The sequence below is a fragment of the Hippocampus guttulatus genome, chromosome 1 (genome assembly GCF_054856545.1).
Source record: "Hippocampus guttulatus isolate MCC_2025c chromosome 1, RoL_Hgut_1.0, whole genome shotgun sequence".
Taxonomy (NCBI): Eukaryota; Metazoa; Chordata; class Actinopteri; order Syngnathiformes; family Syngnathidae; genus Hippocampus; species Hippocampus guttulatus.
In genome coordinates, this window is record NC_141261.1 from 5261515 (window position 1) to 5288822 (window position 27308).

General features: G+C 41.4%; 4 protein-coding genes across 5 annotated transcripts; 1 reads left to right on the top strand and 3 right to left on the bottom strand.

Moving 5' to 3' along the window:
* Positions 1–273: 273 nt before the first annotated feature.
* On the bottom strand, positions 274–9495 carry LOC147210137 (solute carrier family 35 member H1-like). Its single transcript, XM_086105648.1, has 10 exons — positions 9311–9495; positions 8633–8809; positions 6862–7012; positions 6421–6484; positions 6257–6329; positions 5442–5610; positions 5070–5153; positions 4803–4978; positions 3807–3936; positions 274–2202 (listed from the first exon to the last, which is right to left on the bottom strand). Exons 2-10 carry the CDS (start codon positions 8741–8743, stop codon positions 2078–2080), a joined length of 1083 nt encoding a protein of 360 aa, XP_085961774.1. The 5' UTR covers positions 8744–8809; positions 9311–9495; the 3' UTR covers positions 274–2077.
* Positions 9496–9546: 51 nt separating this feature from the next.
* taf13 (TATA-box binding protein associated factor 13) lies at positions 9547–11326 on the top strand. 2 transcript variants are annotated; one of them, XM_086105662.1, is made up of 2 exons: positions 9547–9618; positions 10079–11326. In XM_086105662.1, the coding sequence occupies exon 2, from the start codon at positions 10083–10085 to the stop codon at positions 10455–10457; it is 375 nt and encodes a 124-aa protein (XP_085961788.1). In that variant the 5' UTR covers positions 9547–9618; positions 10079–10082; the 3' UTR covers positions 10458–11326. The 2 variants fall into 2 exon arrangements, with proteins under 2 accessions (XP_085961788.1, XP_085961797.1); XM_086105671.1 differs by having other exon boundaries at positions 9571–9642.
* A 107-nt stretch (positions 11327–11433) lies between these two features.
* On the bottom strand, positions 11434–15641 carry tnnc2.2 (troponin C2, fast skeletal type, tandem duplicate 2). Its single transcript, XM_086105696.1, has 6 exons — positions 15552–15641; positions 14655–14706; positions 13931–14074; positions 13567–13681; positions 12117–12253; positions 11434–12000 (listed from the first exon to the last, which is right to left on the bottom strand). The coding sequence occupies exons 1-6, from the start codon at positions 15552–15554 to the stop codon at positions 11969–11971; spliced, it is 483 nt and encodes a 160-aa protein (XP_085961822.1). The 5' UTR covers positions 15555–15641; the 3' UTR covers positions 11434–11968.
* Positions 15642–18999: 3358 nt separating this feature from the next.
* Positions 19000–25347, bottom strand: LOC147210140 (troponin C, skeletal muscle). The gene is made up of 6 exons (XM_086105682.1): positions 25197–25347; positions 22016–22070; positions 21786–21929; positions 21198–21312; positions 20737–20873; positions 19000–19368 (listed from the first exon to the last, which is right to left on the bottom strand). The coding sequence occupies exons 1-6, from the start codon at positions 25197–25199 to the stop codon at positions 19337–19339; spliced, it is 486 nt and encodes a 161-aa protein (XP_085961808.1). The 5' UTR covers positions 25200–25347; the 3' UTR covers positions 19000–19336.
* Between the last annotated feature and the right edge of the window lie 1961 nt (positions 25348–27308).

A 27308-nucleotide genomic window follows, 5' to 3' on the forward strand; every position in this document is an offset into this window, starting at 1 on the left:
TTTATGGGCGTGGTATCATAGACATGAAACCTATTTCAATGTCCCCTTGAGCGTTTGGCAACGTTGCTAAAATACGCCAGCGCGCCCGCCATATTGGATGTGTCCTCTCTCATCCGTAGGTAAATACAACCTGATGGGCAAAATACCAAGCACAATAAAATGAATTAATATAACCCGATTACGCGCGCGCGCGCACAACACGCACACACACACACATTATGTTGTTACAGTCAATTCAGTGAGAAAGAAAGCAACACAATTTATTCTATAAGATGCCACAAAAAATTGTTTAATAATGTTTCCATCTATTTCAAAGACTCGATTTGTACATTGAAATAAAACCTAGCTTTATGAGTCCAATTTAAAAACTGAGGTAAATAAGGCACATTACAATCTGTAATGACAGCCAGAGTGGTAGCTGATAGTTGCCACTTAAAATGAATGAATTTATGGAATAACAATTGTAGTTTCCCTGCACGTTTTTTTTTTTTGCTACTAAAGTTGGTGTAAAAAGACAGACTTTTTCCATGATTACATGCATTCAAAGCATCTAATTAAATGTTTGAATTCAAGGCCCATTCGTGGCCAACTCATGCTGCTTAATAAACTCATAAAAGTCAAAGATAGATGATGTTCGATCAATTGAACATTGAGTACCGGTACAACTGCAACTGATGTCCCTGTCCCTGACATTATATAATTCAGAATACAATGCAAAATTTATGAAAAGTTGTACAAAAACCTGAGTTCCAACCACCGTTTATTTAAGCACCGATTTAGCAAGCATCAAAATGATTAACTCTGTAAGGGTTTCGCTTTTTCTCTAGCTTTTTTTGTGATAATACCACAGACGAAAACCAGGGATGAATACGAGAAATGACGCTTACTGCAACACAGTAGTCAGCAGAGTAGCAAAAACTGGTACATGCATCTCTGTCCTGGCTGCTTTGAGAGTCAAACTGAGAGAGGAATGTACAATGTTTAAAAATCACCAAACAAATGTAAATATAAGATGAAAATAACCAACCAATAAGTAAATAAACTACAGTTTTTAAATGGTGACTTTGTTTCGAAAGGAATAAAATATTAAAAACTACCCTGCCCTGTGTGAAAAAGTACTTGCCCCCCCAAGGCCAATAGTCAAACATGGTGGTTGTAGTGTGATGGCCTGGGGCTGCTTTCCTACTTCAGGGTCTGGATGACTTGCTGTGATTGATGGAACCATGAATTCTGGTCCTTCCCAGAAAATCCTGAGAGAGTTTGGCCATCAGTTTGTGACCTCCAGCTGGAGCTCACTTGGATCCTACAGCAGCACTACAATTCTAAACACAGCAGCAAGTCAACTTCTGAATGGCTAAAATAAAAAATAAAATAAAAATGTTAAATGCTGTGGAATGACCTTAAATAGGTCTTTCATGCTCAAAAACCCCATAGTTTTGCTGAATGAAAGAAAGCGTGCAAAGAAGAGTGGGCCAAAGTGTCTCCGTAGAGATATGAAAGATTCACTGCCAGTTATTTAAAAACAAACAATTTCAGTTCGTGCTGTTCGGGGGCAAGAACCTTTTCCACATAGGACAAATACAATCAGCATCTAATAACTCATTTGTCTGATATTTACATTTGTTTGATGATCATAGAAATGAAAGTGGGGAAAACAAAAAATACAAAAAATGTGAGCAGAGACCAAACACATTTCACAGTAGTTAAGGTACCGTACTATTTTATGAAGTTTGTTGACAACTTTAGTGTGTTACAAGAAAGTTGATGACGATTACATCTTTGTGATCCTGATATCAATATTCCTATGTCACTTTGGCATTGTAAAGAATCCCATTCTATTATTTGCAGTATCATGTTAAAGCCTCAACAACCAACTTCAATCATATGCTGTGGAAATTGAAATAGATAAGCTACATATTTGACCGCCCAGCTGAAAGGAAGATGGATTTAATGAAATTATTTCTTCGGACTGAAATTGCGGTGACCCGTCACCCTTAGCAGTGTGGCTGTAAATTGAACAGTTTTAGAAAAGCTAAAGTTAATTGGCTTAAATCAGAGTTCAAAATATGTGATGATATCAGTGGAGGGTGATTTCTTCTTCCTCATTTTCAGGAGTGGAGTCGTCTTCATCATTACGTCGCAGCAAAGGCAACTCAAGCTCTGGGCTCCTACTGGTCAGCTGCCTGAGGGACGGACTCTTGTCTGAAAGAGAACAGGAAAAATGAGGGTCACAATGCCTTTTCCAACCAGCTGCTAAAGATTAACAAATTTATTTCCCTTCGTTTTTGTGCCTTTTTTGTTTCCAACCTAAACAAAGGGTGCTAACCACCAGTTAGCTAGCTAATCACCGTCTAATACATTAATATTGCAATGTTAAAATGTTACTTAAAAAAATCTGATAGTGATAGTTAATAAAAGAAGAGCAAACTTTTTGCAAAAGTTGCATTCCACTTTGCTGCCTTAACAGCTGATATGGAAAATTGGATGTTTACTACAGATAGAGAGAGAGGTTCACTGAAAGGCCACTTTAACATACTCTAACAAATATGTGTGTGTGTGTGAGAGAGTGTGTGTGTGTGTGTCTGTGTAGATATATCTATCTATCTATATATACTGTATAGATAGATAGATAGATAGATAGATAGATAGATAGATAGATAGATAGATAGATAGATAGATAGATAGATAGATAGATAGATAGATAGATAGATAGATAGATTTTTTTTTCCCCCTGAATTAAAATGCTACAGTGTATATTGCTACTACAGACTAGTGTTCCTGCACATGAATACAATTCAATGACTCCAAGCTGGGGAAGTCACAGCATCAGAAACTTGGTCAATAAGATTTCACATGGTAGATGACTCTTCATGGTATCATGAAGCAACATTAAACTCAACCCAATCCTGAGTTGCAATTGATTTACTCTGAAACTTTGTCCCACTTGTTTTGGTAGTTATAAAAACTGGCCTCAAACTAATGGCCAATCCAGTAACGTACAACCAACTTTTAAAAAAACTACGATTGAATATGGGTTCAGTATTCAACAAACAAACTTTGATCGCATACAACTTTCAACACACACAAATCAATACCGTGTAAAATCCAATTACCATATTGGCCCGAATATAAGACAGCCCTGATTATAAGACAACCTCCTCTTTTTCAAGACTCAAGTTTGAAAAAATACTTTTTGAACACCAAATTAATTTTTATACAGAAAATAATTACAGTACATCTGAAACAAATGATTATAAAAATATATTTGAGAGAAAAAGCATGTTATTTTGCCTCATTCAAATCTTAATATCTGAACATTTAAATATGTAAACTTAAGTGCAATCACATTCGTAAATGAATGGCTTCTGGTTTTTGAAATGTAAATTACATCATAACTTCTCCTCGGTTAACCTGACCGATCTTCGACCCGCTTTTCTCCAGATTGTCGCTATGTTTCTCCATTTTCTGTTATCTCTTCTATTATTTTCTTCTCTTTTCTTTCTTACCGCTATTTTTTATTTTTCTTCTTCGTGCTACCACTATTTTTATTTTTTGTGACGGGTTCACTTTGGCCTGGGGAGTCAAGTTCAGCATTCGCTTCAATGATATCTGGCGCCATCTAGCGTCGTGAATGGGTATAATGTCTAGACCCCGAATATAAGACGACCCCCACTTTTTCAGTCTTCTTTCAATGCAAAAAACACCGTCTTATATTCAGCCAATATGGTATTACCTTTCAAGACCCTTTTGGACTTTGCATTCATTACATTGCAACACATGTCAAAACACAGTGGAAACGTACTCACTTTTGGAATAATAGACTTTGAGTCCAACGTGCAATGAGATACCACACAGACACACGGCAAAGCCCAGCCAGTTGAGGACACTCAGCTCGTCTCCCACCAGTGATGTTGCCAAAACCAGCGTGCATATTTCCTGCAGGAAAACATATCATGAAACAGAAACTGGATTACAGTGCATCCCGAAGTGCCAATTGTACTTTTGGGGCGGGTGCTATTTCCATGAACATTTCAAGTATGCAGTACGGCTGTGTTCCAACTGACAAAACATAAGAAACAATCGGGATGTGTGAACTATATTGCACATAATTTCACAGGCGTGGACAGTGACAACACAAATTTTACCTTTTGATCGTTTCACGGTTTTTATTGTTTATTTGTGTTGTTTGAGCAGAATCAGGTGTCTAAACCATTACCATGATGTCAAGATTGCATTGATGGGGTCTCACTGATCTGTGCGTTAATGTATTGTATCCGACACATTTCGCATTTGGATCCACATTTGGAAGAGGCTTCATTCAAATAAAAGGGTATGACTTTGAAGCATTCTTGTTGCCATGGTATTTCACATAGAAGGGTGATAATTACCTAAATAATAACCAGAAGACCTGGACTCATAGAATACTTCTGCAAACTTCTCTTCTCTCCGTGTGTAAATCACTCCATACTAATTTCACAAAACATGGACTGTGGTTTATCTACCATTGTTTTTTTTCATAATCCCAGAAAATAGTATTGTCTGACTTCATCATCTATTAATTCAGTTAAATAGGAGCTATCTCATCAACCGCTAACATACTCCAATCAGTTACTAGGGTATATTAAGAAAATGTGAGACTTACAGTTCCATAAAAATGTACCGGTACAGAAATTTACATACAGTATGATTGCGTTTTACATCGTAAAGTGACCAGTTTCATGATTTCACATGTCACGTCCAACGCGGTACAATTGGACACATAAACATACAAAATAAACACAAACGCTCATATAAAACAGTACCTTAAAAATCCCTGATATGGATAACGTGAGGCTTGAGGTTCGTGAGACTAGCAGAAACTCTGAAAAGCCGAGACCAAAAGCCAGGATTCCTCCAAAGCTTAATAAGAAGACTAAGTACAAGAGAGGCAACGGCTCTGTTTCCCGGAATAACTTGTCAGAGGTGCTGAGGCTCAATCCTACAAACACACACAATAATGACAAAGAGCTGTTGAACATCTCGATGCAATGGTCATGGGTGCAGTGTGGACATCTAAGGCTTGATCTCACCTTCATTATACAGGAAGAGAGGAAAGAGGCCCAGAAACATGAGAGGCTGGAGGTGGTACATAGCATCTATGGGGTTCTGGAGGCCTACAAGAAGATGAAATATGAACAACTTTAACGAGGAGGGAGTAATGGGGTATAATGCGAATTACTTAGGGCCAACAAAAATACATTATTTCAAGTGACATGACGTTGGAAGCTGTAAATTAAAATGCCTTCAATATTTTGTACAATTCATTTTTGCTAAAAATGCACTGCTGAATCTAAACGATCCAATTAAACCTGGTTGATGGGGCAAAAACTGGTCAAATGTGCCTCAGGTAAACACCACAACAGTGTTTGTATTTATTAAATGGACAACAATTCATCACTGACCCAGCTCGGCTTTCTGCATGAGCACCTGAGTGAAGGTCCAGCGGATCCCCCCGATGAAGGCCGCCAGCAGCACCATGAGGAAGCCCTTCAGGTTGAACTGGGTGGATTGGAAGGTAAACATGAACAGGCCGCTGGCAATCAGCACGACCACAAGGATCAGGAATGGGTTCTGGTGGAAAAAGATCAAGACATTTGAGAAAATACTTCAAAACGCCTAATTTCTCAATATAAATAAATAACAGAAACCTTTTGTCGCTGCACACCTTAATCAAACCTTTTTTTTAATAACCTAAAAATCTACAGGTATATTCATAAATGAGTTTTTGTGGAGGTAAATATCACAATCTAAACGGAAAACAATCATCATTCTGGACACTTTTGTACTCTGATACTAATTTAACTAAACCACTGCAGAAAGTGGAGTACATTTACTTATGTACAGTTGGCACATACGAAGCTGGTCCCGAGTCCTGTTTTCAGTTTTTTTTTTTATTCTTATTGTTCTTGTCGACAAATTTAAATGAAGGAGGCATCGCTTGTTTATTTAATTATAAAGAGACTAAGGTTCTAGTAAATACGTTCAAGTACGTTCAAAGGAAGACTATGCTTGGCGAGCTCACAAGACCGTACTCCGCATTCTTGGTATTAAGAAACAGCTAAAGAGTATGATGTAATTCTTGATCGTTGGGCTATTTGGACGAAAGCATGTAATAAACATGTTATGGAGACAACTGGGAACAGTTATTTAAAAGAGGTGGCGGGGGGGGGTGGGGGGGGGAAGCATAAAATGTCTCATTGGATGAAAATATTCTCACCGGCTCCTCGAGTTTTAGGACCAAAGAGAAAAAGAGAATAAAGAGCACCGCAGAGGACTTGGTCATGGTGTACCTTGGGAAAACAAACAGAACTCAATGAGCAGCAGGATGATTATGCATACACAATACCTGTATGTAATCAGGGCCAATTAATGTTAACTTACAAGCTAATTGTGATGAAGAGGAAACTCCAGTTGGAGAGTCCAATGTCCAGTGTTGTTGCCAAGGCTGGTGGAAGACAACAGCAAGAACACCACTAAGACACACTATCACTTCTAGTGCTGGTCCGTTGTAAGTGAGCAGAAACTAAATCAGTGGCTTTTCTCCAGTCACACCTGGCGTTCCCCAAGGTTCTGTCTCAGGGGCCCCAGCTTTTCATAATTTAACTACTTGTGGTTGGGTCACAACTTCGTCAAATTCAATGTGAACTGGCTTTATGTGTGCCTACACTATCAGAGGGGGCGCTATGCCTTATTTTAACCGTTTATGCTGAGTTATAGAAAACACGCAAAGCAGGAGACTCGTTTTTGTTTCTCTTTTTTTACACTTGAGGTCCAGCTATTAATACTTTCTTCTAACAAATAAGCAAACCCACCAAGTCTCACCTGTGGGAGCCACTTTGCGGAGGTAATCCGACCAGCCGAGAATAACACGGGTCTTCCCTGTCCAGCATTGCATGGCCCGTCGGGTCAGCGCCGACAGGCAAAAGTTGAGGGCCAGGTGGACTAACGTCATGAAAAGCGGATAGTGGAAGCCCTGGTGGGGGTTACATAGAAATGGTCATGAGACGAAGCTGTGCTTTGGTTCTACATCAACCACGCTGACGATGTTGTTTCACTGGCAACTTGGGGCAGAAGACGGGAATGTATTCACTCTTGATACAGTGCTGTGAAATAGTATTCATCCCCTTTTTGATTTCTGAGTTTTGTGGATTTTTATCACATACAAAGGTTTCAGTTCATCAAATCAATTTTAAAATCACACAGAGACTACCCAAGGAAATACAAAATGTAGTTTCTAAATGCCAATTTAATATATTTAAAAAAAAGATATTATTAAACTATGCTATCTGGAAAGAGTAATTGCCCCCTCATGTTATATCACAAAATAAATGTGAGCAATGACAGTTTTGGGAAAACTGAGTTCAATTTCACAGGCAGCACCCTACCCCCACATTTGTAGAATCACAAAATCACATAAATAGAATCTGTCAGACAGAGTGGAATAGGCTACAAGATCTTAAGAAAGAAACGCATCATGCCACGATGCAAAGAAATTTTAGAAGAAATTAGAAAAAAATTAAATCTATCAGTCTGGAAGAGGTTACAAAGCCATTTCCAAGACTCTAGGGCTCCAGCAAACCACTGTCAGAGCCATTGTCTACAAATGGATAAAACTGGGAACAGTGGCAAACATTCCCAGGAGTGGTCGACCAGCTAAAATTACTCAGAGAGTGCGACAATGACTCATCCATGAGGTTGACAAAGAACCTAGAACAACACCCAAAGAACTCGAGGCCATATATATGGGGCAATCCCTTCATCGCCCATCGGAAAATGAGGTGCCTTAAACAGCCGCACGCAGACGTAAGCATCGCATTAACCGAGAACGCCTTCTTGAGCCACGTAAAAGTGTTTTCTTACTGCGCTGTGCAAACTAGTTAATTGAATCCCGCTCAAGCAGGCAACTGTTTTGAAAAACCTGATGGTCCAGTGCTACTGGATGCAAATGCAGTTCATGTATATTCTCTTTCTGAGTTTCACACTCCCTCTGCTTGCCTGTCTTTCTCAGAATCTTCAACTGTTGTGTCCTCTCTTCTGACAACCAGTGTCTCCTAAGTCCTCTGGCTCTCTCTTTGCTGCTGTCAATTTACTACTCAAGTTGCTCAGCATCCTTGACCCGCTCTGTCTCACTCAATGCCCCCCTCATTCGTACTCATCTTTACAGTGGAAAAATAGGATGTCATGACCCCTTTTCATCTCCAGTTTATACTCTAGACTAAAAGCAATGGAGAGGAATAGACAAGATTTCAGCAACACAGTATATAAGTGACATTGGTTATCATAAGCTGCTTTTGTTGTCTTGAAGTGACATCATTTGTCACTCATCAGGATCTCACTTTGCTGAAAGGATTACTTTTTCAAATTTACAAAACAGAAATTATTTTGTCATGCTTTATTGAATGCATTTTGTTTAATTATATATAATCAATCGTCAGGCACATAAAGAGTCAAAAAAAGCATTCCCACTGACATTCACACTGTCACTGAGTGCGAACTAGACCCAACATTGACTGTAATAAAGTCAGACAAGTGAACCACTCCACCAGTCAATGACCACTTTATCCTCATCTCAAACAAATCTACACTGACTTACCTTCATGAGCCATTTGTTATAGAAGGTGATACCAATAGAGAAAACATAATAGAGGAGAACCAGTCCCACAGTCCGGAGCGTCCTGCAGAGGAACTGGACCGGACACGCCATACACTGACTTAAGTGTCATCTGCAGAGTGAACTTGATCCCCTCTTTTCAACACCTGTAGTGGATTTCTGAAGACAAATAAAATAAAACACATTTTGCGAAGCTAAACAAGCACACTAATTGATGGTGAGTTGAAAAGCGTTCAATATGGCAAGCTGTTTTTTAGCAAGTCGACTTCAGATGCCAAATACTACACTTTGTTCATTGTGAAAGGTGGAACACTTACCAGTAACGCTGACCACATTCACGGGTTCCAACGGTCGACTTTTTAGATACAACTAACGTTAGCTCGATAGCTATTGATGTGATCGATTAAGATTAAACCAAGTGATAAAAATCCTGATTTATTGCCTGCCACATGGAGGTGCAACGCAGTCGCACTCCCGATTACGTTGACTCGAACACGCATCTCCAGATACTGGCAGTTTAGTTAAGAACTCTATCGATTAATATGAAGATTAGCAACTAGGAATTGCGTTTATTTAAAACGCAGCAAGCTTGAACTCAATCGTTGAGAGCTACCCATTACCAGCTGTCAGACGTTAGACGCCGCACACACAAATACAGACCTGGGATTTACGTTTGTTGAATGGTCCTTAGAAGTGGTTTCGGTCCACGTGCGTTGAAAGAAAGAGGATATAGGAGTCGCTAATCATCTAATATTACATCTAAAATATAACAATGAAAACGATATTGTTCATCACTAACTAAAAGTACACGTCGCGTGAAGTTCGCGTATCGTGATAAATGCGCCGCAAGGGGGCAGTGTTTCCAAAAAGCTTCCAATTTCCGCTAAAACTGACTTCCTGTCGACAACACAAAGCCGGAAGCAGAATAGAAGCAGCAGACTGTTTTGATTCTTCGACCAATATTGATGGTAAATTGTTCTTGGATTTAATAAGTACGTCTATGTCGCATATGGTTAAGTACACATGGTTTACTTTTTTATGTCATACAGCCTACCCTAAAATGCCTTGAAATAAAGAGCAACGATTTGAACCATATCGCGGACGGGGCTCGTGAGGCATGGTTGCATTTGAATTTAACAAAATATCATGTTTGTTAATGTTAGTCCTCACAGGAGGAGTCCAACGACGATGTAAAGTGCTAGAATATGGAATGACAGGATTGGGTCATTACCTTTTTAATGATAGCTTCCCAGATTACTCCAGAGCAAAATAGAGCCATTCGATGGTTGCTTGGACTGGCCAGTTGAGCATATTGTAGAAATAAAAATGTTTTTCATAAACGGTGATTATTTTCCCTGGGTATGGAAACTTAAGGGGCACCCCGAATACTAATTTTAAAAATACATAACAAAACTACATATTTTGTAGCACAATGGCAGACGAGGAAGACGAGACCGGTTTTGAGGAGGAGTTGGACGAGGGTTGCAGCGGTGTGGACGTGTGTCATGGCCGCCGAAAGAGGCTCTTCTCCAAGGAGCTCCGGTGCATGATGTACGGCTTCGGGGATGACCAGAACCCATATACGGAGTCGGTAGATATCCTTGAAGACCTGGTGATCGAGTTCATCACAGAAATGACCCATAAAGCCATGTCCATCGGACGCCAGGGTCGGGTCCAGGTGGAGGACATTGTCTTCCTCATTCGAAAGGATCCCAGAAAGTTTGCTAGAGTCAAAGACTTGCTGACCATGAATGAGGAGCTCAAAAGGGCCCGCAAGGCTTTCGACGAGGCAAACTATGGCTCATAAGCATCAACTGAAACAATTGCAGAGACATTCACGTTTACTGATGTGCACAGCAAATGTTACCTTTTTTTGAGCATTTAATTTTTAAGTATGCACCCTTCATAAATATACAGTATGTTTTTTTTCTATAACCAGATAAGTGTGTTTTTTGTGTTGGCATGAGGGAAGTGGGGTGGGGGGGGCAGTGGTTCCTTAATTTTTTTTTTGCACATGACCGTACTAGACTACTTTTATGTACTACATATGCTTATTATACTTACTCAAAGGGCAGTTCAACTCTCTGTTGTGCATGTGTGTGTTGCAAACCTGAACTTAGTGATGTGGTAGCAAGATTTAGTGATGAGGTATCCATTTCGGTCAACGCCACATGAGAAAAGACTTGGAGGCAGTGCATCATTACCATGTATCCTGCTGATAGACTCCAACACAAAAAGACAGAGTTATGTCATTTGAGCAAAAGTATTGTTTTGAGTTTCCTCAGAAAAGCAGGCAGGGTACTCTCATTGCCTAATCAAGGACGGTGTGAATGTGTTTGTTTACTGGATATGCCCCAGGATGATTGCTGACCAGTCACCAATCCAAGGTGTAGTACACTTTTTTTATGCTAAATCTGCGATGAAAGGGTCCAGTTTATGGAATCTAAAAAAAATTGTACTGTAGTTACCATTTAAATTTTTTTATCCAAAATATAAAATTCAAGACTTTTCATCTGTGAAAACAGGGCGCTGTTAAATGTGACCCGGCATACTCATGTTTTGTATCTCCCTGTTGCTCATGATTTTTTCTTTCCTATGTCTCTTGGGCAGGTTGTCTGTTCCATTTCGTTGCACCTTGTGGTGCAATCAATGACAATAAAGCTATTTGGATTCAGATTTTACATGCAATTTTTCAACACTGAGTGTAATTTTTTGAAAGTCAAACCAGATTTAACTATCTTTGAATTTATACTTTTATGACACTAATGGCGAGTGGACAAAGAGAAGAAACAACATTATTTTATTGCTCTTCCTCAAACAACATTTTTACAGACTGTTAATATGACGGACTACAAGTGAGCCTGTTGTTAGTTCATTTATTCTTCTTGCCACTCAAGCAGGTAACTTCTTTGTACAATGAAGGGGTTTTGAATGAATTGGTCTAAGTAATAGGTAGCTGTTTTATCTGGACTACATCTAGAGTAGAGCTTGAAGAAAAGGCGGCGGGGCAGAGGGGGTCGTCCCGGGTAGGGGTCTGTGAATGAGATCAGCCGCAGTCCTCCTTTACAGACATCCTCTTGATACAACATTCATGAGCAGTCTGCATGCACGAAAGAGTCTAGCTGGTCCAACCATGAAAGACCCTCCCGCCGTCTTCACGGTGCAAAATCTTTCTGTTGAGGGTGACTGAGGATGGAGAGCGAATTGATCATGCTTGAATAGTGTGAGGGGGGAGGGGGGGTCAGATGAATTTTGACTGGGCGGAGGTGTGGTGGGATTCACAGGAGTGAGGAGGAATGTCCATGAGTATGTCTGCTTTTACTGCACATTCTCCATCATCTTGAGGAATTCTGGCGAGCACAAGACAGCATGGAAGTCGGTGAGAGTCGGAACAGAACCTCCTCTGGGGAGGGCTTATGGCTGTGATTTGTATACTTGACTACTTGAGTCATCGTTCCGCATGTACCGTCAAAGTCCAGCATGCCGTCGCCGTTTTTGTCCCCATCCCTCAACAGCTCATCAATTTCATCCTCTGTGATGGGCTCGCCGGAGCTGCGGATGATCAGGGAGAACTCCTCCCTGTCGATGTAGCCATCGGCGTTCCTGTACGAACACGCATCATTTGTTTACAAATGCATACCAATAAATCAGTGTTGGGAGGGGAAGAAGTATAAATACTTTGTGACCATACTCAAGTTCCTTTTTTAAGTATCTGTACTTCATTTGAGTATCTAGGTTACTGTTGTTGTTTTTTCCTTGTGCCAAGTTATAAAAACAGGTCATTGACAGTAAAATATAATATTTACTTTTTAAATGTGAAGGAAAGTGCTTTTCATGTACAGGTAGTGTAATGATATATTTTGTCGGCTTTCATGCGCTGGGTGAATGTTCAATTCCCAGGTGGTAAATTCCCAAATACAAAGTCATTGCCGGTTTGTTAAAAAAAAAAAAGAGTGGGTTGTGTCAAGAAAGGCATCAAGCGTAAAAACAATAACATTGACAAACTAACCACGTGAGTGACTCAGTGTGGCTACCCTTGTCAAGACAAGCTAAAGTCACACAAACAAACATTAAGTACATTTCAGAACCTGTTTTCTGGCTACAAAGTCAGAAAGAGTTTTTTTACACAAGCATCTCTGAAGTGTGACTTATTTCTCTAGATAGTGCCAACTAGTCCCTCCCAAAAAAAAGCTGTGTGAAAGGGTTTTCTTTTGACATCATGAAAGTGGGTTTGTATCGGGAATTTTAACTCCCTTGTGGAATATGTTGAAGTTAGAGGTTCTCGATATCAAGGAAGTCTGACATTTGCATTGATCAAAGATCTTTTTGTTGGGGGAGGAAGGTGTTTTTGTCCTCAGTGAAATGTCCTCTGTCACGGCCCAAGTACTGTTCCAATTCAAAGTACGAATAAACCAAGAATGCACGGAATACCTGGATGTAGTTCTTGTCAGTTAGCTAAAGCAAAGGATGCATCGGTTGGATACCCCTAACTGCATTTCATGCTGCTATCATGGAAATCTGTCAGAGTTGCAGGGGGAGGGGGGGAGTTAACAAATACACAGCCGTTCCAATTTACAAAGAGATTCACAATATTAGGAAGAGTGTTGTTGTGTACGTTCTTAACTCATTCACTCCCAAAGACGTTTTTAAACGTCTTTTCAGACTTAGTCCAGAATTGGCTGGTACTGAATGAGTTAAGAGGTTACACGGTGAGCTCACGAGACCGTACTCTGTGTTCTTCATATTGTGAAATTGACTGAGTGAAAGGGTCATGGCCGTATTTGTATGTTCCAATGGAGGTCTCGTTATTGTTGATTGCAAGCTGCAATGTCCTTTTTTTTCCTTTTTTTTTTAAAAGGAAATTGACGTTAAAGTAAATCTAAGTGAGTGGCAGCCTTGTCACAGTGCACTCGTACTTGTCGAAAACACGGAAGCACTCCGCCAACTCTTCCTCGCTCTTGCCGGCCTGGTCCTCCTTGAGCAGCCTCACCATCATGACCAAGAACTCCTCAAAGTCGATGGTACCGCTGCCTGCGTAAAAAGGGAAATGCACCATTATGGACTGGTAAGGTAGAATTTATCTTACGCTCGTCGACTTTAACATTGTGTTGGCTATATGTCGGGAATTTGAATGAATGAGTGTTTGAGGTCAGGGTGCGTTGAAACTTGCTGACTGGCATCCTGATGATGGTGGAATGGTTTACATTCTTTCAGATGTCATTTTGACATTCCCTCGAAATATTCACATACAGTATATATCCAGTGTTCTTATTGGCTCACCGTCCTCATCCACCTCCTCAATGATCTCATCCAGCTCCTCTCTTGTTGGGTTTTGTCCCAACATCCTCATCACGGTTCCCAACTCCTTGGTGCTAATGTCACCGCCTCCGTCGGTGTCGAACATGTCGAAGGCGGCCTTGAACTCTAGAGAGAGAAGAAGAGAGTGCCACTTGAAATCAATCTACTTACTCGGGCTGGCATGTGTTCTTGTAAACAACCTGTGATTTGCTAGCTACCTTAACTTGGGTGACATCTTGAGTGCTTTCCACTCTAACTGAAATATTCCTTTCAATGTTGATCAATAAATGGGATTTATTAATGCGAGTCATTATGCAGTAGAGACTATGCAAAACCTTGTTAAATTGCATGTTCAAACTTCCTGGGTAACAACACCGAGTCGTCTACTATATGAGAAAATTGTAAAATAAAGTCAAGGAAGACTAAATGATATAAGGCAATATTTAAATATGTATTTTTGTGTTTTATTTTATTCCATGGGTGTTTTTTTTACAATAAATAATCATCTTTGCAGTGTTATCTTTTTGGATGTGGATCTGTCCCACTTCCGGTTCCTGCCGTTCTTCCTGTCCTTTCTGTTATTTATGAGGCAGCAGAGCCTGATCAGCCTGTGACAATTAAAATCTAAGCTTGCGGGCACAAATATCTACCCAGTAACAAATGGGGGCATAACCCTTTGTTGTATGTTGTAAACTGTAATGCTTACCAGCCAGCATTTCATCGCTCAAGTAGGAGCGGGCCTCTTGCTGCGCATCAGTCTGCAAGCAAACATTTTCACTTGCATCAGTGGGCACAACATTTTTTTTTTTGCTTTTGTCATTGTTTAAATGTTTGCATGTCCAAGGTTTCTTTTGGAACACATTTTGGGACAATACATGCCCGGGGCTCTCATACTGTGTGTAGAATATTGCAGTTTTCTTAGCTTTTTTAAAGAGCATTCTTTGCATCGCAGTGTGTGACAAGGAGCAGCGGCAGCATCTTAAAAAGGTTTGTTGTTGAGCTCGCTGTAAATTAACCCGGCTATTTCAGGCTCAACACATTAGGCTGGGCTGTATATGGCCCGCAGACATCCAATCCTTGGGAATTTGTCACTTAAACGGAATCTGCACCTGAGCAGCTGCAGCCCACCCTGCGCCATTCCAGCCGCCCACCCCCAACTTCCATACGCAGTTTGAAAACCTTTGTCGTGATGTCACATGCATCGACAACTTTGCGCTAATACGACAAACTGTTTATCCAATTTGGTCAGCGGAATGTTAAAAATTAAAAGCAAAGATGGAATCTAATTCGCTTTCACAAAGAAGAGATGAGGGTGGATTCTATCGGTCAAGGAGTTATATTGATTAACTTGAGTTTGAGTCAAATTTGGTTGACCCATGTGAAAAGTTGTAAAAGGTGAATTAGATTAGTAGAGCATCATGTTAAAATGTCATTCAAAAAAAAAAGTATTGCGATAAAATAATTTGACTTTTCAAGTGGGAAACCTGTAATGTCTTTCTACCAACAATAATCGACTGTATTTCACGCATGCCTATAATTTTAAAATAAGCCAATAGTTATGACCGCCATGCCATCCAGGCTGCTCGACAACTGTGTCTCTTACCATGATTGTGGATTAGCTTTCCCCCCCCTAGATATCCAAGGAAAAAAAAGCCCCAAAGGAGTGGTCAATCGCGTGCACCCCAACAGAGAGACTAGACGTCAAGTGAGGCTTCAGACACACTTTAAACCGGACGGCCAGGTCCCGCCCCCTACCTCCTACCGGTCACCAGATATAGTCTCCTGAACTTTTAGGGTTCTTGGGGAAACGACACTAGCCAATGACAATTTGGAGGGGAATGTTTCTTGAGGTGGAACCGGTTGAAAACAGGAACTTTAGAGCGGTGGGTGGACGGATAATGAGCAGAAAATGCAACATGAAGGATATAAAGTGATGAGGAATGACGCAAGGCCGTTGGAATGTTAGAAGTAAAAGTGACACAAATCTGTTTACCTCGAAGAATTTGAACTTTGGTTCCTTCTAGGACACTTACCCACAAACATGTAGCTGCCATTGGCTCATATCAATGACAAAATCACGGCACTGCTTAGGACACTGCAATGATATGTCAGAAATCCCCCGCATAGGGCCCCATATTAGCTGCTGATGGCTGCTTTGTTATGAGGGACCTCCTGAGAGAAGACTAATTAAGACTAACTACCAAACGACACAACTGAAAATCCACTGCAATGACACATCAGGATTCTGGCAGCTCCCTTTATCGGGCCCCCTACTAGCAGGCTTGTTTGTTTTCAGCAGGCTTTGTTCGTGTTAGTTGTTGTATTGACTAAATTAAGTTTTAGGGTGAGGGTCAGTGGCCCTGGGGTTGCCATGGGTTCTAGAAACAACCCTGGCCCAAAGATTGACAAAATATATTATATTATAATATAATATATGATCCAAAAACATGCATGGCAGGCTGATTGAACGCTCTAAATTGTCCCTAGGTGTGAATGTGAGCGTGGATGGTTGTTCGTCTCTATGTGCCCTGCGTTTGGCTGGCAACCGATTCAGGGTGTCCCCCGCCTACTGCCCGAAGACAGCTGGGATAGGCTCCAGCACCCCCCGCGACCCTAGTGAGGATCAAGCGGTTCGGAAAATGGATGGATGGATATGATAAAATACAGCAACTATTTTTCATAATAACAAACATGGATGCAAAAAGCCAACAAATGATCCATGCACCCGTGCTTAGTCATCTGACATCATTTTATTATGTAAATGGGAGACCCCCCCCCGCCGACCCGGTTGGCTTCATCTCGCAGTTCCGAAAACCAGTTTGCAAACATTAGCGTGACGTCAACCAGGGTAAGGTGCGTTTTGGCATTTATGATGAATATTTTCCAGCCAGAATGTGAAACTCAAGACCAGGAAAAGAACACACTGACGTTGGCAGTCCCACCCTGCGTCTGCCAAACCCCTTCACATAACGCACCCCCACCCTCTGCCTACTCATCTTCAACTGAGCTTTGAATAGCAAGGAGGGTAGAAAGTCTTGCACACCAAATGTGGGGGTCCTTATATGGCGCACAGGACCTGAGGGGTGATTACGAGACGTGTGTAAATGGGACAAAATATTCCCAAAGGAAGACTTGCGGTTTCCAGTGCGAGTGAATTTTCTCATTTGCTGGTATTGGTGTACCCTTAAAAATACAGGAAACATCATACAGTGAAATACACACACAATATTCAGTACTTGTACATACACATCCACAATTTTAATGATGATCATGAAGAATTACTGTTAGAAAAAAATCAGATAGAATTTGACTGTACAAAAAAAGGACAGTAATTACATCGATGTTGCAGACGGTGCCTGTGGCAACCCTTGCTCCTCGCTAAGCCTGAGTGACGTAGCAGTCACTGCTAGAATGTCCAGCGCTTCTGTGTTTACTGATGAGAAGTGAAAGGATCCACACAGTGACAACACAAACTGGCGGGCGACGAGAGATTTAGCGATGTTTCGCTGAGTTGTAGTTATGAATTCTGCTTTGATACCGTTTTTAGTCCTAGTTTGGTAAAATTTGCAGGCTACTTCCTGGTTCATGGAGCGTGATGATGGGTCCTGTTGTTTTTTTTGGGGCGTGGACTGTGGTAGGGTGTGGTTCAATGTGGTGTAAGGTTGAGTGTCAAAAAAAAAAAAAGAATCACTTCGAATTCAATTTATCCAAGACCACAGTATATTATTCCAGCGGGTACGTGGCATCAATTTGACACCAATTTGAAGTTGAAAATAAGATTTTGATGTTTAATTGACATGAGCTGCCAATTGGGAGTGGCCACATCACGGCATATCACAGAAATGCACACATCCCCTTTGTGGAGAAATTATGTCATGTCATGTATTGAAAGGTATGATGCTGGACGAACATGGCATCATAACAAACATACTGAACGAATTACATCCCCCGAACTTATCTTTGGCCAATCAAAAGCTTTTAAATATATAGATTCCAGCTGTGGTCTTCTTGTGTGGAGTTTGCATGTTCTCCCTGTGCCTGCGTGGGTTTTCTTCGGGTAGTCCGGTTTCCTCCCACATTCCAAAAACATGCATGGCAGGCTGATTGAACACTCAAAATTGTCCATAGGTGTGAGTGTGAGCGCAGATGGTTGTTCATCTCTGTGTGCCCTGCGATTGGCTGGCAACCAGTTCAGGGTGTCCCCCGCCGACTGCCTGAAGACAGCTGGGATAGGCTCCAGCACGCCCTATCCCAGCCCTATATATATATATACAGTATATGTATTACACAAACACAGAGGTGACATCGCTCTGATGTCACCTCTGAACCCCAAAGTAGAAAAATTCAGGTATTTGGGGTGTTAAGTGTTGATTAAGGCAGAAAAAGCTATAGTTTTTTTCATGATTAAACGGAATGTCCTTTTAATTAGTTGGAATTAAGCAGTGTACACATATCACGATTTCTAACATCTTTACCGAAGAATTGGTGAAATGCCCCCTAGTAGCTATAAACCGTGTAAGCATGGCATCACCGCCATCTGATTGGGCACATATTAACTGGTCGAAAAAAAAAAAAGAAATGGAGTTGCATAGTGCTGTTTAAGTGCTGTTCCCTTTATTTTTTTGAGCAGTATATCTTGGACTTGTATTTTTATTTATTTATTTCATTGGGACTAAGTTTCCGGTGATGCTAAAATATGTTTATTGCTCATTTGTATTTATTCATCTTGTTAGATCACTGCAAGGTTGTTTAATTGAAATAAAAAAGGAAAACATTTGCTATATTTTGACATGTATGTCTTTTTGTTTTTTACTGTATTTCACAACTGCTTGATTAATTAAATTCAATTATTTATAAATAACATTATGGAGGGGAAAATACCATTTAATTTTTCTTCTTTTTTTTTCCCTTGTCTGGGAATAACCCTGTCCATCTGACAGGATTATGTTCACCCATCGCAACAAGGCATACATTTTATTCTTTAACTTACCGGTAGTTTGAAGGGCTTGAATGACTTCTACAAAGCACAATACAAAAAAGTGATACAATCATTTTGCAACCAATGAGAAAAAGGTTGGTTTATTTCAGAAGACACCACAGGATCGGCTTATGGAAGAGGAGTTGGATGATTTGTTGGGAATACTTGGTGTAGCATGTCAGGAGAAGCAGCAGCTGCCAAGCAAGGGACAGCTGAGGACCGGCTGCAGGAAAGTGTCTTCGTCTTAAAAGGGGTGGACGGATATTTTTAGACATTCTTACCAGACCTTCGGGCTTCATATGAGAACAGCGTGGTGGAAGGTATTTAACCCCGAAACAAAATGATGCCAATTAAAAATGCAGTGATCTGATTTTTAGGGGCAAAAATAGAGTCACCAGGGAATGTGATCTTTACTGGACATTCTCCATCATCTTCAAAAACTCTGGAGAGAAATTTAAAAAAACATTAGTTAGTCCATAATGTTGCGATGTAAAAGAGGTTCACTTCAAAGACTCCTAAATGAAGAGTGGAAACAACTATCAAAGCCATCAATCCAACAAAACAGTAGAGGTTTGCCAAATCGACATCAACGCAAGCAAAGGACAGGGGGGTTCTCGTTTTACAATGGGGTTCCGTTCCTATGGCGGGAATGTCGCCTGAATTTGTACATAAGTTTGAACACGCCGAAGTCTGTCACTAATCTATGCTAACACAGGAGTCAGAAGTCAAGTCATCATTTCAGTAAATAAGCACTCGGAGGCCATATCTGGTCATGCATTGCTTCGCGGGTTTTGCAAGCTCACTCAATCAATCTATCAATCAATCAATGATCGTTCAATCAGTCAATCAATCAATCAAACAATTCACACAACTCAAATACGAGCTTACTATACATAGATAAAATTGACGCCGCTCTCCACTGAGGCATAGATACGCACACTTAAACGCACACACATGCTTGAGCTCAGTTTCTAAAATAACACCCAGGGTTTGCACTTGTGGTGAGGGATTTAACAAGAGAGCTTGTAGTTTGGTTTAAAGTTTCTCTCTCTGGGCCTCACGTCAAATGACTAAGACTTTAGTTTTATCCTGGTTCATAGGGACAAAGTTCTAGTTTTGTCTAAAATACAGTTAAAATCATTCATTGGACTGGTAGAGACAAGTGATACACCCCTGCCCATCATCAGTGTAGCTTTGGATGTTCACTCGATGGCTCCGGATAACAGCACCAAGAGAAGCATGTACAAATTAAACAGGGTCCAAAATTGAACCCTGAGGCACACCATGTAACTTCATAGACTTGGAAAGTGCATGTATTGACAATACAAGATACAAGCCATCACTTGACCGATTTTGTCTCCTGTGATGTGAGCTAAAATTTTTGAGATGAGTGCACTTTAGGTTTAGATTAATTGATCCATCCATCCATCCATTTACCGATCCGCTTTATCCTCACAAGGGTCGCGGGGGGTGCTGGAGCCTATCCCAGCCATCTTCGGGCATTAGGCGGGGGACACCCTGAACTGGTCGCCAGCCAATCGCAGGGCGTTTAGATTAATTGAACACTCCAAATTGACCCCACATGGGATTGTGAGCACAAATGGTTTCACGTCTTTATGCGGCCCTGCGATTGGTTGACAACTAGTTCAGGGCGTACCCCGCCTACTGCCCAAAGGCAGCTGGGATAGGCGCCATTATGCCCGCGACCCTCGTGAGGATAAGCGGATGAGATAATGGATGGATGTTCCTCATATTAGCAATAAACACAGTACATAGCTATAAGTATCTATTTCCATTGTATCTAACTTACCATCGAAATCAATCTTTCCATCCTTGTTATTGTCAGATTCGCCAAACATCTCATCAATGTCTTCCTCTGTGACAGGCTCTCCGGTCATGTGCAGAATGTCTCCAAACTCCTCTCGGTCGATGAACCCGTCTCCGTTCCTGATGATAGAAAATAAGCATTGTAATATTTTTTTCCATTAAATTGTCTGTTGTCTTCATTTTGTAGCATTTCTCCTGGCTGCACTGCTTCTAGACACTGTGTGTGAAGGATAACGTTGAGAAGCTCATGTCATCTAAATGAAATACAATGTGTAGAAAAGTCAACGGTTTCAGTTCATTTTCCCATTTTATCAACAATGTCATTCGCACACGCTCATTCAAGAATTGACTGCTGTGCCTATTTGATCTCTGCTGCTCACCAAAACAGCAGTCAAGACACATGATAGATGAATTTAATTGTGGGAAATACGCCGGGTGGCCTACTTGTCGAAAATACGGAAGCATTCAGAGAGCTCCTCTTCACTCTTCCCGGCCTGGTCCTCCTTTAACTGTTGCACCATCATGACCAAGAACTCCTCAAAGTCAATGGTACCGCTGCCTGTGGAGAGGATGCAAGAAACCGAGAGGGGGGAAGTTTACAAGCAGGTGCAGGGCTCGGCTGCACATCATCTCACAGCACCTAACGGCTCAAGAAATTGAAACATCTGAAAGCTTACGGTATTGTATTGTTTCATATGAACGGCAACAGGTGGATATACAGCCTAATTGTATTTTCTAGTGTCTCGAAGAAGAACATTGAATTGTTCTGAGCGTTAATGAATGTCGCTGGCATACTGTAGATAGTGGAAATAATACATTATTTGTAGGTAGTAAAACATTTTTGAACCAATGAACAGAGATTGGTAAAGGTCTCTCATGACACAGTGTTCACCGCTGTCGGGGCCATATTTGCATATTTGCCTTTACACCGATAATACTGTTCAGTGAGGTCTTCATTTGGCAAAACTGTGTGTGTTTTATTGTGGTTGTTGGTTGCAGTGTTGTGCAAATCACCACAATTCAATTCCTCACCATCCTCATCTACTTCCTCAATGATGGCATCCAGCTCCTCCCTTGAGGGGTTTTGTCCCAACATCCTCATCACCGTGCCCAGCTCCTTGGTGCTGATGTCACCGCCGCCATCAGTGTCAAACATGTCAAAGGCGGCCTTGAACTCTAGACACAAAACAGGACGGTGTTGAAAAGGGATATTTCAGCATTAAAAAATCGCATCCATACACAGTACGCCGGCAAAGACTAACCTGCAATCATCTCCTCAGTGAGGAAGGAGCGGGCATCACTTTGAGCGTCAGTGGGCTTTTAAGAATAAGGCAAACGAGTTAATACGAAGAAGAGAAAGAACTCACAACATATTGACTGGAAACAATCATTACAGCAAAGCTTAAATAGACTGATTATTATACATATACATAAGTGTATGGTGTGCCATTAAATTCTGTATACCAGCAGTTATCAAACCTTTTACACAAAGTAAAACCTGAAAAAAAATAAATGTATCAGTGCCACCATCACAAATTTCAGTAGAACAGTAGACCGAGGTGGTCATCAAAATGAAACAAAGATTTCATGTTTGTACTGAAAAGTTCAATAGTACTGAACTACAATTTGGTAATTGTTTCCTAGACCACTAGAGGGAGTTTGTGTACCATGAGTGGTACGAGTGGTAAAGTTTGAAAATCACTGACATTTTGGCGGCAAGAAAGCTAATTTAAAAAAAAAGAAGAAAAAAGTTGGAATTTAATAGAATGTAACACAAGCAGGCAGCACGGTACTGGTGGTTAGTATGTGTCCCTGATAATTTTGAGGTTCAGGGTTTGAACCTTGCTCTTCCTCTGTAGAATGTCCATGTTCAGAACGACATTATTGAAGAAGGCCATTTTGCCATCTGTCCATGGAGGCAAATGGTCCAATCCGATTTTCATTTCTGATCATGCGACTAATTGCAGGGCACTACCAGCACCTCCTCCAAACAGTTGTGGGGGAAACACGATTGTCTTCCTTATGATTTGGCACGTTAAACATCAACAGTAGAAGAAAAAAAAAAGTCACAATAGGAACAACTTATCACTCACTCAAATAGATTTATAACATCATAGAACAGTTATGCAAACAATGTGCGCTAACAATAGCGGCCCTGCATGTTCTCTCCGAGGGTGTTAGGCAGTATTACCACTAATTTTGTAAGGTGCATTTGAGTCAGGTTTGTATAGAGTCATGTTCATGTCGCATTATCAGAATTATTAGTATTCAAAATACCATATATCTTTATGAGCCTGTTAAGTATATTCGGTTCATGACGTCTACAGATGAGCATTTTGTCTATTGTTTAAAGAACTATAACACATTGAAGTTAGTGTTATCATGTCTATAATTGTAGAATGTAAGTACATTACACAGTCAGAGATATGTTGATTTAAATCTGAACAATTACATTTTTATTCGTTGACAATGCAGAAATGTTTAGGTAATACGTAATACGTTTACGTAACGTAACCTCTTGTGTCTCCGTCATATCATCCACATCATCTTACACTGTACTTGCAGCTGTTCAGATGATCTAATTTATGATTATTATTGGTTTTTTTTTATACTGACCAAAGATATACTACATTAAATAAAAATACATTTCAGTGTATCTGGCCCAATGGTGTACATAAGTATGTTCATCGCATACTGACCTCCCCTCAAAAAACAAATCAAAACATAGCAGAAAACACATAGCAATGATCATATTCTTATTATGTTATATTATAATTTATTCAACAGTAAAGGGCATTCAAAGTGGGCATCCTTGTGTGTCCAGGTTTTCCATTAATGAGGAAATTACCAGAAAATTTGGTATATTGAGCGCAACCGCATATAAATAAAATAACGTTGGAAATTTCACACATGAGCAGCACTGGTTACACATATTGTGCTGTCCCCTCATGGCACAAGTAGAGTTAATCGAACATGTCAAGAAGTAGCGATAGCAAACTACACGAACGCTCAAGCTAAACTCCAGCAGTTCTCAACAGAGAATCACATTAAACTGTATGCCTGTAAGTACTGTCGGTTGTGAGGAAAAAATAAAGAAAAGGTTGTTTGATGCTTTAAAATGATGCTTATTTCCATAAGCACATCTATGTATTTTCTTATTGGATATTATCATTAAGCTAGTGTACTGATGTTAGGCTAATGATAATGGCAGCGATAGTCTTTTGAAAATACTTCTAGTTAACCCGTATATCAAATAAACAGAGTGAAGCGAGAACTTTGCATCTCGTTTGGGGTGTCGTTGATGATCTGAGTAAGTAAATACTGCACCTTCAGGGAAGGCAGAATGAATAGAGATACAAGTGAAAACAAAATTAGCTTAAGTTATGGATAGGAAATGAAGTGGAAACAACACAAAGTATAAGTGAAAATATTGCTCGTGCCGCAAAAAAAGTATTTGTTGTTTTCACCATGATGAAGATGTGAACTGGCAGAGTTCTGAGGACTATGCTACCGGTAAATGCATTCAGAAACCTGATTTTGATGAGTACCGTAGTTAAAGCTAAGAATTGATGAGAATGTGACACTCCTGGGTTAGGGAAAATCTGCCAAATAAACTTCACCTTTGTTTAAGCCACAGTTGCTAAAACTGGGAAACAAAGCAGCATCTTAAAGTCCGAACTTTACAGCGCTCATATACTGTACATATAAATCTGACACTTTTATTTATACTGCCAATTTGCAGTCATTTTACAAATTTGCCGTGTCAAGTTTAGCATCATTGGCATTTTTGGAACACTTTTTGGAAAACATGTTGAAAAAAAATGTATTCCCTACAAGTAGTTCAAAAACAAAAAAGCTAAATTTATCATGAGGAGAACGAACTGTTCACGTTTGCCTCTCTTCTGGCTCTTGACGGAGCATCGTCAGTATCTTAGCATGTGGCCACGCACACAAATCCTTGAGGCTCAGCTATTTTTAAAACGAGACTTGAGGAAGGATTTGAGGAGGATTTTTGTCAAGGTGAACGTCCTAAATTAGGACACTCGGAAAAGGCCGTGTGTCTGTCTCAATTTACTCAGCCTGTGTGCGTGACGCTATCTTTAGTGCGGCTGGCTCGAATCGAAATATCCATCATATCGGGTTTAGCTGCCATACAGCACGATGCAAAAAGCAGATGAAAACCTCGCAGAGGAGAGCAAAAGTTAGGAAAGTGATCTTTTCCTTTTGGAAGCGGGCGCCACATGGCGGCATCGTCATCTCCCTACAATAAACTTCCTGAAAGAAAACACTTTAGAAAAGAAATCCGGAAATTCTCTCTCTGAGCATGTCCGCTTGCTCAGAGGGTTATCTCCATCTTCGCACATCTTTCCTGTATCCTCTCCAGGCGAACGCCAAAATCCTCAACACCAATAAGAGAAAAGGCCCGAATACTCAGGTTCTTACCATGGCGACCAGCTGTTGTGCAAACAAGCACCCCCAAAAAACAGTTGACTGGCTGAGAAAGGATGTCTCCCTGCTACACGGGTGGGATAGAGGAGTCACTCTGTTCCCCTCGCTCACATAAGTACCCTCGCATCCTGTGAAACTTTCCCTGAAAATGACCAGGATTGGGCCAGAGGCGGCCAATCAAATTCGTAGGTGCCGATTTACAATCTCTTGACGGACGTCCCCATGTGTCCAATCCAATCCCCCATATTTAGACAACGGATCATCTCTGTGACATTGATTTAAAAAAAAGGAAAGATGGTGCAAGCATCAGTCAAGTCGAGGTTATTTTGGCAGAGGATCAACTGGGCACTTCACTGGCGATGGAACCCTGACATCACACTTTAGATTAACGCCTCCCCACCCCTCATGCTCAGATTCTCTAACCCCCTCCTCTTGCTCGACCCGGGAGTCCATCTCTCTGACCGTCCTCACGGCTTCGGGCTTCATCTTGCACTTTGTGACATGTGTACCAGTAACTCAAGATCGAGCGCAAGTGGATTGTTGCTCTTCAAACAGGTGTACAACATCTCCAGCTCTCATGCCGTCTGGCTTCTCCCTCTTTCAACAAGTAGACAAATAGAACAGCAGGCATGCAGCTCGTAGTTAGCATGTCAATCAGCCACAAAGCTTAAGTGTACGCTGTAGAGTGTAGTTTTTTGTGTGTACTTGACTTCTGGGTGTGAAAGGTTATGGACAATGTACTTGCTACTGGCTTGGGAAACAAAGGGAAAAAAATTGGTCTCTGAAGCGCCTGTCCAAAACGTGTGCAAGTGTCCGGTTAAACAACCAGTCTGCTGTTGTCTGCCTAGTTCATCCATCCAGCCATCCATTTTCTAATCCGCTTATCCTCACAAACGTCGCGGGCGTGCAGGAGTCTGTCCCAGCTGTCTTCGGCCAGTAGGCGGGGGACACCCTGAACTGGTTGCCGGCCACTCACAGGGCACACACAGACGAACAACCATTTGCGCTCACACTGACACCTAGTGACAATTTAAAGTGTTCCATTAGCTTGCCACGCATGTTTTTGGAATGTGGGAGGAAATCGGAGTAGCTGGGAGACAGGGAGAACATGCAAATTCCACACAGGAATCAAATCCTGGAACCTCTGCACTGTGAGGCAGATGGGCTAAACAGTTGATCACCGTGCTGCCCCTTGCTATGATGTCACATCCAAATGTAAAGCAGAGCTGCATTGAGTTTTGTTGCAGAGTAGCATTAGCTAAACGTGTTAGTTTCTGATTAGCATCTTATACTTGACTGTACTGTACTTGAATGAAGTACCGGTAGTTGAAGTGGTTTGAAGTGGTCGTGGGTCCATACGCATATGGTAGTTTCGACCAGTCGTCTGTCCCTTCCCCCAACCACCAACTGCAACCACTCTCACTGAGGACTTCTTCTCCTCCCCCTCCTCTTTCGACCAGCTCTCATCAACCCAGTCTGTCACCTGGTTCCTGCCTGTCCGTCACAACAGAGCAGGTGAGGAACCAACTGAGGAAGATGAATGTGAGGAAGGCAGCAGGTCCAGACAAGATCAGTTCCCGGCTCCTCAGGACCTGCTCTGACCAGCTGTGTGACATTGTCCAGCACATGTTCAACCTGAGCCTGAAGCTGGGCAGAACTCCACAGCTGTGGAAAACTTCGTGCCTGGTCCCGGTGCCCAAGACCCCCCACCCTAAGGAGCTGAACAGCTACAGACCGGTGGCGCTGACGTCTCACCTGATGAAGACGCTGGAGAGACTCGTCCTCGCCCACCTTCGACCGCTGGTTAGCCCGGCACTGGACCCGCTGCAGTTTGCCTATCAGCCTGGCATCGGCGTGGAAGACGCCATTATCTACCTCCTCCACTCAGTGCTGTCACACTTGGAGAAGGCTGGGAGCACTGTGAGAATCATGTTCTTTGATTTCTCCAGTGCCTTCAACACCATCCAGCCCAACTTGCTGGGAGGCAAACTGCAGGACGCCGGAGTGGACCACCATCTCACAGCATGGATCACTGACTACCTCACAAATCGGCCGCAGTACGTGAGGTTGCAGAGCTGTGAGTCGGACAGGCTTCTCTGCAGCACT

Bases quoted from the DNA above. Each gene is read 5' to 3' on its own strand.
- LOC147210137 (XM_086105648.1), bottom strand. From the start codon at position 8,743: ATGGCGTGTCCGGTCCAGTTCCTCTGCAGGACGCTCCGGACTGTGGGA. The intron at 6,485-6,861 runs GTGAGACTTGGT...GTCTTCCACCAG, and splicing joins CCGCAAAGTGGCTCCCACAG to CCTTGGCAACAACACTGGAC. The intron at 5,154-5,441 runs GTCAGTGATGAA...ATCTTCTTGTAG, and splicing joins CATGCAGAAAGCCGAGCTGG to GCCTCCAGAACCCCATAGAT.
- taf13 (XM_086105662.1), top strand. From the start codon at position 10,083: ATGGCAGACGAGGAAGACGAGACCGGTTTTGAGGAGGAGTTGGACGAG.
- tnnc2.2 (XM_086105696.1), bottom strand. The intron at 13,682-13,930 runs GTGAGCCAATAA...CTTTTTACGCAG, and splicing joins TGAGGAGGTGGATGAGGACG to GCAGCGGTACCATCGACTTT. The intron at 12,254-13,566 runs GTACGAGTGCAC...GTGTTCGTACAG, and splicing joins TGCTTCCGTGTTTTCGACAA to GAACGCCGATGGCTACATCG.
- LOC147210140 (XM_086105682.1), bottom strand. The intron at 21,930-22,015 runs GTTAGTCTTTGC...TTTTGTGTCTAG, and splicing joins CACTGAGGAGATGATTGCAG to AGTTCAAGGCCGCCTTTGAC. The intron at 20,874-21,197 runs GTAGGCCACCCG...TTCTATCATCAG, and splicing joins TGCTTCCGTATTTTCGACAA to GAACGGAGACGGGTTCATCG.